Genomic DNA, 14129 nt, shown 5'->3' with positions numbered 1-14129 from the left:
ATCGTTGACAGTGCATCGTTGTATACGTTGTCAATGAGCAAGATGGGCGATGAGTAATACTATCTTCAAAAATACGTTTACCAACAACGAGTTCAGCTGGAGTACAGTCTGTGCATTTGCTTATGGGTCAACAGAGATCTAATGAAGACAAGCAACAAGTGGTGAGATGACTGCCAGAGCTACTGTCTTTGTCCAACCAAGATCAGTGTGTAGTTGTGACATTCATTCAGTGATTTTGTTTCTTATCATCATGTGTGGTTATAGTAATATTCATAATATAATATATCATAGTTATAGAAATAAGAAAAATATTAGACTAGGACTACAATTATATTACAATTATCATATTTCTTCAATTTATTGTTATAAATATACATTGAGACTGTAACAAAAATAACATTGATATTGAAATTATGATTAAAACTACTACAGTTCTTTTTTGAACTTCCTATTTACACGACATATTCACGTATTAAGTTTTGCGGCCGTGTTACAACATAGCCTACCTCAAATTTTTATTCTGTTTCACTGGTTACTATTTGGAAACATATTTTATCTTACAGTCATTAAATTATAATTTATATTACAAATAAGTAAAATATTTACTAGTTTATGGCATGGGGTAGTCATTTAATCCCAAGTATAATTGTATTTGTAGTAGTATTTTAGCTTATAAATAATGTCATTTAGAAAATTTGTTTTAATTTTAGGTAACATTATTAAAAGTAAATTATATATAATTGAATTTTTAGGTCAATAAAACAAATTTGTACATATTAAGTAGAGTGGTGTCTGACCAGTGACAATAGGTGGTGTGGTGCAAGGTCAGTGACAGATATAGGTAGTGGGGTGCCTAGCCAGTGAAAACAGGTGATGTGGTGCCAGATCAGTGACAGATAGAGGTGGTGTGGTGCCTGGCCAGTGACAACAGGTGGTGTGGTGCCAGATCAGTGACAGATAGAGGTGGTGTGGTGCCTGGCCAGTGACAACAGGTGGTGTGGTGCCAGATCAGTGACAGATAGAGGTGGTGTGGTGCCTGGCCAGTGACAATAGGTGGTGTGGTGTCAGATCAGTGACAGAGGTGGTGTGGTGCCTGGTCAGTGACAGATAGAGGTGGTGTGGTGCCTGGCCAGTGACAACAGGTGGTGTGGTGCCTGGCCAGTGACAATAGGTGGTGTAGTGTCAGATCAGTGACAGAGGTGGTGTGGTGCCTGGTCAGTGACAGATAGAGGTGGTGTGGTGCCTGGCCAGTGACAATAGGTGGTGTAGTGTCAGATCAGTGACAGAGGTGGTGTGGTGCCTGGTCAGTGACAGATAGAGGTGGTGTGGTGCCTGGCCAGTGACAATAGGTGGTGTAGTGTCAGATCAGTGACAGAGGTGGTGTGGTGCCTGGTCAGTGACAGATAGAGGTGGTGTGGTGCCTGGTCAGTGCCACTACTGATGCACGAGTGACTCACAGAAGTAGACTGCGAGGTACTGGGTCTCCTCCACCATGGTCTCGAGCATGACCCGGGTGATAAGCTCTATGCGATCCTCTGTCTTCTGCGTGATGAGCCACTGCAGCACCTCCTCTTCTTCGGACAGCTCTCCTGCAGGCACGCAGTCAACGGCCCTAGATCGCTATACCTCCTCATACACAGGCGTGGATCCAAGGGGGATCCCATCACCCAGGGAAGCAAAATCGATGATGAAGCCAAATACATAAAGTCCCCCGCAATGTCTTACATGAAACCAAAATATTGATAGCTGTGTGCCACATTGACACAGAGTAACATGTTTCCTTCATCCTTCAACTTTTCAGCTGTCCTAAGCTCAAGGGAAAAGCGTGGCTTGGAATGTTTGAAGGGGGTGGCGGGCGACAAGCTGGGCTGTCCCATTACTGGAGTGGAGGGTGGAGTGAGGAGAGTTGCAGTGCGACCACAACCAACCCCCCCCCCCCTTCCCAACTATACGCCGCGCCAACAAATCTATAATTTTTACATGGGGTGGACCCCCGGACTCTCCCATTTTAAATACTTTTGAAACCTACATTCGCCCCCTGTGACAAACGCTGGATCCGCCCCTGCTCATACATATATCAGTTCCTTCATCATCACAATTTGTAATTACAAAAAAATTAACATAAAAATCTGTGGCATAAGTAGCCTCATGTCATATGTCAAATTAATCTATATATTATCTGCACACTTGATGGGTATTTTTAGTTATAAATTGAAAAAAAAAAAATTTTAAAGTTAGATGTGTATATATATTTTTTAATAGTGTTGTAACAATGAATTTACTATAAAAAAAAGTTTTACATTATCATTTCAGGCTATGATATAAAAAAAAACTGGAAGCCAAACATCAATATTTTTAGGGGCTGACATTCTTGTACATCTAGCAATGTGATGTGTTACCTCATTTTCATGCCGTACCTAATTTTTTTATCTGGGACAATTTCTTCAGATTTTCCATTGTATAAACATTACATTTTGTTTTCGGTATCAAGAGTTACCACCATACACATGCTACTTGTTATCTGCCAGTTGTAAAAAGTCCAATAAATATTTATAATTCTAATTTTTGTTTAACTAATTGTGTCACTGTCACTCACTAGAAGTTCTTTTTCAGAATTTCCTTGGCTGGTTAACACATATTTAATTGCTTCTATAATATAAATTTTGATCAATTTATTAATGAATATCTGCAATGGATGAAAAACCCTAAATTTAATATGGAGGATGAAGCCAAACACTGGATACTGGGAATACAACATTAGTTTGGTTTTTCTAGCAGTGTTGCACTTTATTTTCAAAGGCTTAATGACAAACCTCTGCACAATCTTTTGACTAGTTACTTCATGGATATCTTCCCGAGGCGTTGGCTAGGGTTTCTAGCCAGCCTCCGAGGTTATCATACAATCATCTTTGACAGTCTCCTCATCAAAAAATAATTCATGCAAATAATACTACTGAAAATAATTTTTTGGGTTGGAAGGTTATTGTTTTCTTAGCTGAATGTAACATTGTTTGATAACAAAAATTAGACAAACATGTATGGACCATTTTCTTCTATAGATTAAGTTCAACAAAAACACTTGTTGGTCAACGAACCTTCAAAGACATTCGGTACCTGGTGCTCGAAATACACTAAACACGGGAAGTCGGATACACCATACGTTTCTGCCACTTTTAGATCCTGGAACACAAAAACTTAAATGCAAACAAACGAAACGGCTCATGATTAGATGAAAAAATAAGTTGATAAAGATGGATAGTAAAGGAAAGGCACTCCTCAGTAGATGAAACAATCTTATCATGGTAAAAGCAGTGGTTTTTGGTCAGATTACAAGAGTTATGAGATTATTCAGCATGCTCTAATGCAAATGAACATGCAGCATTCAGTAAAACTAAGATTATAGCTATAAAATGCTGAGACATTATTACTCTGAAGATAAACTATAAAATCTGCATGTAGAAATTAGTTGTTGTTGGCCGGGTCTTACACATCCGTAACTGCACGCAGAAGTATTTAAGCATGGGTGCCACCGTATGTTTAATGGACACATGGACCCGGCCATGGGAGATGCTAATACAAGGTCGTGACGTCACCCGTATGGAGACGAGACCCGAATAGCCCCTTAAAATCTACGCTCTGAACGTCGGACTTGCTACATGAAGAACCTACCCGGTGGGTTCCTGAGGCATCCAAACACCAGGTACCAATATTCGTCAACACGTGGTAAAGAACATTACACATCTCATGTTTAATAAGATTTATGCCACAGAATACCTCAATGCTCCTTGTAAATTTTGCTGATTTACAGTAAAAACACATCATGGCATGAATTGGTGTATGCTGAGGTTGGTTGCATTCATGGCCCATGTAGATTTCGCATTAGTTTCAAAGTCTACGAAAAGATAAAAAATTATTTAAGCTAAACAGTCCGCTGCCTGAGACAGGCACTGAGGATATTAAGAAAATTATTTTGATTATTAAATCAAGAAAAAAGGAGTAAATGGTCAGTGATGCAAAACGATGAAGTTCTTGGCTGTGGAGAGTGGCATGCTTTAGGGGATGATGACTTCAGACTGGGCCAGACATAAGCAAACAGCCACTGATCCGTACACTTCCTGCAATCACTGATGACTGTTATGTTATAGTGGATTCATGCCTGTACTAATATTTAAAACACTTCACTCAATAAAAAAAAAACCTTTATAATTTTTCACAAACCCTTTAAAATAATTGCAAATAAAAACATCAAGTTCAAAAATCTTATTGCTGCTCAGGTGTATTTTCAGAAATGTCTAAATTTGCCTGGAGACAACAGAATTATTGAAAGTTATTTATTTAATGGTCAATGAACGTAGTTGGACAGAAAGAAAAAAAACCTGGGGATTAAAAATAAAACTAACTACAATATTATTATTTACTACTTATGGGAATATCGCACTGAAACTAAAAGTGTTCCTTCACCCCCTCTTCCGGGCTGATGGTGCACTTTTCAAAAATAGAAGCACCTGCGGCACATGTAAACAGAGCAAGGGAGGTTGTCGGTAAGTAGGGAGATGGTGACACATCGGGCTTAAGTAGGGGCAGCCCTGCACAATGTCATAGTTTAGCTAAAGTCTAGAAACAAGAATATGCCAAATAAATTCTTATAGTTCCCTTCGGCCTCCATTTTCCACAAATCCTGACTACGCCCATGAGAAAAGCTCAAACCATTTAGCAAGAAAACTTTGCATGCTTGTCACGCAAAGCCAATGAGTGGCGGCATTATGGGAACATTAAGGAAAACATTTTTTATTGATGCTAAAATGTTCTATAATAAGAACCAACACCCAATTAGAAGTTAGAATATGTAAGAAATTCATTTCAAAAATAAAAACATTACAGTGGTAAATACAAGCATTTTTTCGAATGGGGAGAAGGGGGATATTATAAAAACAGAAAAAAATAAAAATAATCTTACTTTACTATTGACACACTGACATATGGGCCTACAGTAGTAGCCAGCAGGCGATGTGGCTCCTTACACAGTAACATACTGCCTTCGCATATATTGGGCAAATCTTTTTATGACTAAAAAGGAGGGGGGGGGGGGATAAACCCTCCCCCCCTTCCTTGTGACTACCACTGTTAACTAATGTACTTTCTTTTAAAAAATGTATTAATTTCAATAGTTTCTCAACATAGCATGCACTGTATGTAAGATGTTAACAAGATTACATTACCTGTGTTTTAACAAATTTGATACTGTGTCGATCACAATCATCATCAATATTTTCAAGTTCTTCCAAAATTTCCTTACACTGGTCACACTCATCCGCTCTATCTGAAATACAAAACAAAGATTAGTTAACTGCTTTTAAATAATGTTTTTAACATGCATGCAGTTATGTAGTAATTTAGGATTTTGTGTTTCTTTACAGCACATACCAAAAATTTTATATCACAACATAAAAGATCTGAAAATGTGTAAGGTGGCAACATAATAAAACAAAGTAAACCCACTGTAAACAATTTTAGTGATTTATTTGTGAATTTTTAACACGTACAGTAGTTTAGTCTGGCTAGTAATAGACACCAATTTATTTTTTGTAACAAAACATTAAATGAATGAGCAGTATTTACACGTTTCAAGGAAACACAGTATGTTAGAAGTTTAGATGAATGGTTGAGTGAATTTGTACAATTTCAAAGCAGGCAATGTAGTATTACATGGACTCATGATAAATTAATTATGTACACGAAAAAAAAAGTAAAATTATGTCATAATATACAACCAAAAAATGATTTCACATATTAAGGCATACATTGTTTAGTTATTCTTGTTTGGCAATTAAAAATGTATTCGTCTTTTATTAGTGACGTGGGATGTGTTACTGCCTTGTCCTCTGAATCTGCAGTTCTAGTATCTACTAGCTAAGTACAGGCTCTACGTCAAATGAATCTTTTTTTGCAACATGTGAGCAGCAACTCCAAGCATAGCGCTACATCATTCTAAGTGCGTATTCGTGACAGTTTTTTTTGAAGTCAGGCCTCAATTCCTCCCTCCGGTTCAGGACCCTGCCTGTCGTGTGCTAGCAAATCAGCTTCTCTCGAACACCCACCTCCGTCTCCGCAGGGTGAATACGAGATCGCTGATTCACAGTTCCTTATGGTGCATACTGTGAGATGGAAGTGACATTTTTTATTTTCAGTTTTTACTTAATAATACCAAATTTAAAGCTGCAAGGTCCTTGTGAATCACTTTCTCAGGTTCACTGACAGAGTTAACTGTGTAGTTGAGGAGGGAGGAGAAAAAGGAAAATAATGGTGAGTGTGATACAAAATTTATGAACTATTCAGGGCAGTGCAGTTTTAAAAAATTGACAGTTGCCCTTTTACAAGCCCATTTTCTAAGCTCAATATTTTGTGGTGTTTTCATTTAATAGTTGCCTATTTTTAGCTATGTTTCTTCAGTTTCCATGGTATTATGTGCAATTCCCAAGAACCTGACATTGATCGAAGCTTTGCCCCCGAGTGCCCGATGCAACTCTACATCTTACCCTCGAATGTATGTGTGCTTGAGTGCCATTCAAACAGCATGCTGGCAATCCCCAAGTGTAGTGAATTTGTGCCGCATCCTCATTCGAGTGTGATATTGTTTAATTTAAAGTGTGAAGGAAAATCCTTTATTCCAAGCAGATATTTAATAACCAAGTGGAACTCATCTGAGAATTAATTAGTGATCATGTCACCAATGAAAGTTTCTAAAGGGTTGCCAAGGCATAATTTAAAAAAAAATATTTTTTTTTTTCTTTTTACAAGAAGAATTTGAATTATTCCATTTTTCTTGCATTAATTTACTGAGTCTCATCATGTATTGTTTTTTAATCACTTGCGGCATAACATGTGGCGCCTTCCGGCCCTGCCATCTTCCCAGTCTTCTCCGTTAAATGTGTACTTAAAATTAATTCATAAACCCTTGTTCTTATACTCTTGAAACCTACCTCCATGAGGAGTACTGCCTAGCCCAGGGGTCGGCAACCTGCGGTTCGCGAGCCACATGCGGCTCTTTGGATGTGAAGCTGCGGGTCTTTAGTTCCATACGCAAATATTAATTATTTTATAAAAAAACATTTAAATATCGTTCTAAATAGATGAACGAGGATTAGGCACCATTTCTATCTCTCAGCCACTTGTACTCGCTTTCCACCGCACCCCTCCCCCGTGACACGCGTCGTCACTGTCGTCAGTCCGTCGGAAGCTCTCGAATGACGCCGTCGTCGGATGTTTCTATGTAGGTTGGAATTCTCTTTCGACGCAAGACAGTTTGGCGTCTTCACCAGTGCTTTGGCTGTGACGTATAGTTTTTTGTTTCAAGTAGAAGAGTTACAAGCGAATTATCTTCTCAAAGGTATGTATGTACATATATATAATAATAAATAAAAACCGAAGTAAAGGTAAGAAAAATGAATCATTTTTGCAGAAGATATTCAGAGCGGTAAATTACTTCATTTTCAATTTCTAAAGCAATATCGCAATAAAAACAGTGCAACTGTTGACACGAATTACTTCATCACAGTTATAAAAAAATTAAAGATGAATTTGCTGACAGATTTCAGCAATTCAAAACCATCGATAACACTCTAGCATTCATAGTAAATCCTCTCAACACAAATAGTAACGAAATTCACATTGAGCCATTTGGAGTTGATTGATCGATTTAAAAAGTAAAGCTTTGTGGAGTGGAAAATTTACAGAGTTGAAAAGCAAGTTGGAAGAGTTGGAGGTCCAGAAATGTATGTACGTAACACAACAAAAGTGGACAGCTTTAAAAGAAATGCCGCGAGATGAGGCCCTTATATTCAACGCATGGAATAGTCTTCCAGATTGCTACAGTAAGGTGAAGAAGTTGGCATTTGGAATGCTCACTATCTTTGGATCGACATATTCGTGCGAGCAAGCGTTCGCTTGCATTAATATATAATTAAAAGTAAAGTAAGAAGCCAACTAACAAATGAAAATTTAGAGTCGTGTTTGAAACTTAAAACAACAAGTTATGAGCCATATTTATCCAAACTTTCTGAAACCATGCAAAGCCAACGCTCCCATTGAATTTGTTTGTTCAAATGTATGCTATTTTTTTTTATGTACAAGTTACATTGTTTAGTAAAATTTAAATTTTATACTTGAATAACAATGCAAAGCCATCGCTCCCATTGAATTTGTTTGCTCAATTGTTTGTTATTGAAGTACAAGTTAGTGTTGTAAGTAAATATTTAATTGTTTTAACTTCTTACTTAAATAATAAGTGATTATCTAATAATACCATATATATGGTCTAATTTGTTGTGAAAAAACACAACTTATATATGTATAAGTATATTTTTTTCTTATGAATCAATAGATTAGTTTTTTCATAAAAAAAACTTTATGCAAGTACTAGCCTATTTATTGTTGGCAAGAAAAATTTTTGTGGCTCTTTAAAAATTTTGAAATTTTGTAAATTGTATTTTTTGACTCTTTCGACTCAAAAGGTCACCGACCCCTGGTCTAGCCTAATCATTGTTTTTTCCATCTCGTCAGAGTTTGTCACTGATCAAGAGTAGACTGTCCAGCCAAGTGGGTGGATCGGAGCTCACCTTAAACAAGTTTTATGCTGTAGGGCTTTTTACTGCAAAATCCTGTGTACAAGTGTAAGAGAAAGGAACATGTTGAGGCATGTGGGACGCTACAGAGCCTATGGTAACAAGGCCTAGAGTGTGCCAAATTATGTATGAGCAGGCCAGATGATCTATCACAGGCGACATCATGCCCTGATCTAGGTCCGTGTGCCCTCTCACTTCGTACCCTTTCATATTGCTGATGCACTCCCTCGCTACACGCCTTGACATCAAAATGTTAGCAACCTGTAAGTGGAAGGAGGGGGTATTGTGTAGGAACATAATCAGTTGTCATCACAACAACTTGATTTCATTGAGTCAGCAAGAGTTCAAAATTTCAACTGCCCTTCTTTTCTGCATGAATTTTAGAGTTATCTCTCCTCCTCTTATTTTCTGTTCATGTAAAAACACAAAAAATGTTTCTATGCACATTAATTTATAACAATTTTTCAAAATTTAAAAAATTCACTAATGTATAATGTATATTTACATTTGACCTGATTTGCAAAGTAAAAAATAATAATAATAACTCTACTATACAAGCAAAACAGCTACCATGCTTTACAATGTAGTTATGGCATAGCCATTAAATTTTTAAGCATGCACCATTTTTCAGTGCAATGAACTTGGTCTCAAGAGACGTCTCCAGTGAACTGATGTCTTGGACAGAAGCACGGCTTGAAGACAGTGTTCCATTTTAGTGAAACACAGAAAGAACTTTGTCTTAAAATTTTCACCATGGCTGTCTTGAGACTGGCTGAAGATGTTTATAACTTCTTAAACCAAACTTAATATAGTAAAGATCATCACGAAGGAACAAATGGTGAAAAATAAAGGCTTCTGATTACCACTTTGACCTCAGCCAGGGTCTATGTCCCTCCTACGAGCCCAATGTAACCCCCCAAACAGTCACTGTTACATCCTGCACCTGCAGTGCTCAAATCTCCCACCAACGTGTGTGTGTGGGTGTGTTGCATATTTATTATGTAAAGCCAGTGTCCCAATCCCATTATTACATTTTAATGCTGTCAATGTTCATTAACCACCCCAAGTGTATATGTTACTCTTGTAGCAGTTAGCACAATAAAGACGGAGCCTTGTAATGCATGGGGGTTCTATAACACATCCCATTCCGAAATATCATTTATAACATTTTAAATTGAAATAATTACACAACTGAATAATATTATTATTTTAAAAGGGCCTCTGTTTAATTTAACTTTGTTTCGCCCTCGGCACTGTCTTGAAATCGACCAAACAGTCGTTTAGTTCAGCAGCCAGACGCCTTCCTGAGGCCGAGTTGCGCTACGTTCAGCCCAGTCTCTTGAGAACGCCGCCCGAGGTAGGCCGCTCATTGTACCCCAAGGTCTTCAACTCTTTTGCACTGATCTGTAAGCATCCGCTGTTTACGTAAGTATGTATTTCTAAATATTTCCGTCTTTCCTCGAAGCCTACTTTGGGTAGTTCACTGTTTTACACAAATATTTTTGATTCCGTTTGTGAACCTTTGCAATAATCAATGAATGCTAAACTTAGTCCAGGTCACGTTGTGTCCTGACTTAAATGCATTCTGATCCCACGCCATTGCACCTTTTCAGTTTTAAATATTTTTATTTTATTTAAATTTGTAACATGCCCACCAACAGTTTGGGAACTAGCCCACCAACAGTTTGGAAACTAAAATTTAACTTATTAATTCCCAGTAAGAGAGGTGCATCAAATAAAAACAGTTAAAATAGAGTAGCTATTGATCGGCCACGTGTTCGACGAAAAAGACTGAGACGTGTGGGATGCCTCAAAAAGCCCAACGCATTGATCAGCTGTAAGTAGTGTTCTTGACACTGAGAACAGGCTAGCTAACGCATTACATTGGTTAAGGCACAGTACATTGGCGGAAAAAATGAGCTACAATGCAACTTCATAAGCACTCTACGACATTGAATGTGGGCGACTTCAAATGAAGAGCCTTCTTGACCACATCATGTTCATGGTTCACACATGTGGGGCCAGATGTTAAACATCAAATGTTGGCTTTTTTTACCTTTACACAGTGTGTCATCATTCCATTTTTATCATTCTACAGACCATGAGGCTGGGCAATTAATTGCTTGCGCAAATTGTTTCTGCAATGGTGCCAAATAATCATAAATAGCAAATAAAACCAAATTGAAGTGCTTGGTAGAAATATCACACCAATTTATCAGTTGATTTATATCACTGTATATAGTAATCAAGCAATATCATATTTGGCTATTTATAACTAGTATTAATTACTTACAGTAATACCATATGTAGATGTACATATTTTTATTTGCTTGTCACATTAAAAAATTTCTGTGTTCAACTAACTAAAAAAAAAAAATAACTGGATAAAAGATATTTGTATTCCAATTTAGGAATTCCTTTTCATTAGATCAATGCATTTTTGTGTCCAAGAATCTGTCATAATAAAATATTTTCATTGCAAGTCTAGCAGCACAGGACTTTGTACATGTATGCTGCTGAAAGGCTTCACATAAAGTGTGTTGGATGAGCTGTGAAGACGAATAACAGGCACATTTTCTTATTATAATGAAATCATGCAACGAGCATCAATACAACTTCATTATTCACATCGTACAGGAAGAACTAAACTGAATACGATCACTTCATTCGTGTTCCCATGCTAGGTTCTTCACAAGGTGCACTACAATAGCAACTCATAAGTCACATTTTACTGTTTTACCCATGCTAGGTTTCGGTGGGTAAAGGTAGTTGAAATGGAAATTTTTATGATTTCCACATAAAAAAACTATACAAGATGTACATTTCAATAACAAAACTGAAATATGTAACATTGTTTAACAGTAACTTAACAAAAATATTTTAAAACCGTTTACAGCAGTACAGCATTAAATGCAAAGACATTAGTTAAAGCAATAATTAAAAAGTTATTAAATTATAATTTTTTTAGTAATAAAATATGTTCAATTGAGATAATAGGTGTTTTAATTTCAGAAAATATCAGTAATATTGGTTATAAGAGTATGTAGCACGTAATTCTTTTTTTTTTGGTGGTGCAGTGTTGAAATTATTGGACAAATAAGGGTATTGACACCTGATTTTCTGATTTTAATCGATACATCCTGACAGTAGTCGCGTGAACTTATGATTCTCAAAACAGTTAAATGAAATACTAACAGATAAAAATTAAAGTTACGTTTACTTCCCACTATAAGTAATTTTATGATTTTCTAAGGTACACTTTCACATGGAACTACTTCCTTAGGAAATGAGATAGGTATAAGATGTAATAAAAATTCTGGATGTATTTTTCTAAGAATTCACCCAAGAAACATTATTCCATAAAATTGGTTATACAGTACACTCCCTATTTAACGCGGTTGTCGGGGGACATAACTTTTACCCGCGTTGTTGCATAACCGCGATGTTTCGATGTGACCAAGGTCAAAAGTCATAAAACACCGCCTGTGTTCTAATAGGTCGGCAAGCACGCACAGTATAGACGGCCCGCCTTTGTGCGGACTTTGCATCCGCAGTTTTCACTAAACGCGGGTGAAAAAATAAAAATAATAAATTTTAAAGATAAATATTAAATGTTGATTTTTTTTTCCCGCATGCCGCGCACAGTTTGTCGCACGGCCTACGAGCGCGCCACACGCCGCCATACACACGTGCGGCACACAAGCTGCTGCCAGTCTCGTGGTGTCAGCCACAGTATCTGCTTCGTCTGAGTGTCCGTAACAAAGTAAGGGCAGTGTGTGCGGTTACACACGATTCTGTGGTCAAAGTCTTCTAAATAGAAAGGCCATAGTAATACTTCAAACCGAAAATGAATCGCAAAGTACCGAGTTTGATTGACAAAATAAAAATTCTAGATTTACGTACTTACAGATAGCGTGTCTTTTGCAGAAGTATGCAGCAGATACGTGAAAAACGATTCTAGCATTCGTACAATATAAAATAAAGAATCGTCTATCGTGTAAAGTGGCTAATCTTTGTTATCCATGCTTACATTAAATTATAAATGGTCACATGTGGGATACAAAAATTGCGCCAAAATAATTTTAGCGCAATAAGTGGCGCCGTATTAAAAAGTCTGTTAAACGTTGTCTTTACTTATTCCATCAAACGCTGTGTCGAGTTGCTGAGTGTGTGTGGCTCGGATCGGCAAGTGTTATATTCCCTAGCCTCTGGTTAAAGGTCGGGAGTCCGCTACACATAAACATATCCGGGGCTTGTTTACTACCTCACGGCAAAAGTGGTACAGTATGGTTCACGTAAGTATTGGTCCACTGGGAATTCCTCGGCAAAGATTAAAAATACGCTAGCTGATTTACTTTACTATTTAATGTTAAAACATTATACCAAAGTAAAAAGATGAACGTGTATAATACAACGAATAAAATTACGTCTGTAGGTTCAAGTTATAACAAAACATTTATATGTCTCCGCTTGTCAACACACGTGACCACGAGAAGTGTGCCGACGGAAATGAGTGAACTACTCAAGGTCACCAGTCTTCCCCCCTTTCGGCTTAATCGCCCCTCTCATCTCTGGCGCTTATATTCCACTCCTCCCGTCTACCCGGGTGTCTTGGTCGCATATTCTCGGCTCGCCTCTCCCCTCCCAGCGCTTGCCGTCAACCAAACCTATCCAAAATCAATCCCCAGCCGAGTCACGCTGGATAATGTCGCTGGACGGTGGGCTTAATCGGGTCCCCTGTCCGATGCTTTATTTGTGGGTTAAAAAAAATGTTAAGAACTAGTGTTTCAGAAAATAACACTGGGCTGGATTGGACCATAATTTGAAAACACTACAAGATAGAGGAATAATTTACGGAGATATCTTGTTAAGAATTTCACTGCGGACATTTTCTACGCCTAGGCTTTTTTCTGCCCGTTGCTTAGTTTGTTAGTGACAACGCAAAATTATCCTAATCGGCTGTCAACCATTTATTGCATTATTATTACAGTAGAACCTCGTTAATCCGTGACGCGCTAATTCGGGAATCGAATAATCCGGGACGATTTAAAAGTGCAGAAAAAAAAAAAAAGAGAAGTAAATATTGTCAGCGCCTAAAATTAACGTCACGCGGGCCGGCGGCCGGCAAACACTGCAAGCCTTCGCATGGGCCGCCAAACTCTGCTACGCTGTTTGTACCGACCCTTTGTGTCGTCCCCCTTTCAGCTGTCACATTTGTCACTCTTTAAACTTGAGGGGGATGTCCTGACTTCTGCTTCCCGTCTCCCTTTGTTTGTTTCCACCCGCCAACGCACGGCAGGCGCCTGGTGAGTGACGTGTCTGGCTGGCATTCGGCTGGACGAAGTTTTGATGAGGGGGGAAGGGGGGGGGGGGGGGCTACCCAAAATTTATGTGTGCAAGTTCAGCACGATCTTCTCTTCGGCTGTTGTAAATGACCGTGAACTAATGGCTAGGCAGTGCCGTATTTTTTTAAGCCGAGACTAATTCGAAGACGGCCCTTACCGTGAA

The 14129-nt window shown here is 38.0% G+C and overlaps 1 protein-coding gene and 1 long non-coding RNA gene across 5 annotated transcripts in view; one reads left to right on the top strand and one right to left on the bottom strand.

The window, feature by feature from the left end:
• The window catches only part of LOC134543121 (uncharacterized), a 175779-nt gene that overhangs the window by 15807 nt on the left and 145843 nt on the right, over positions 1–14129 (bottom strand). For all 4 annotated transcript variants that reach the window (XM_063387955.1, XM_063387954.1, XM_063387957.1 and 1 more), the window contains 3 exons: positions 5220–5320; positions 3096–3180; positions 1458–1589 (listed from right to left, as the gene is read on the bottom strand). In XM_063387955.1, coding sequence (XP_063244025.1) covers positions 1458–1589; positions 3096–3180; positions 5220–5320 — 318 coding nt within the window. The remainder of the gene's footprint in view (positions 1–1457; positions 1590–3095; positions 3181–5219; positions 5321–14129) is intronic.
• LOC134543122 (uncharacterized) lies at positions 753–2562 on the top strand. The gene is made up of 2 exons (XR_010076891.1): positions 753–992; positions 1025–2562. It is a non-coding gene; the product is annotated as an uncharacterized LOC134543122 (long non-coding RNA).

This window comes from Bacillus rossius (genome assembly GCF_032445375.1).
Source record: "Bacillus rossius redtenbacheri isolate Brsri chromosome 9 unlocalized genomic scaffold, Brsri_v3 Brsri_v3_scf9_2, whole genome shotgun sequence".
NCBI classification, from domain to species: Eukaryota; Metazoa; Arthropoda; class Insecta; order Phasmatodea; family Bacillidae; genus Bacillus; species Bacillus rossius.
The sequence above is the reverse complement of the archived record's forward strand: the minus strand, read 5'-3'. Positions and strand labels throughout refer to the sequence as shown.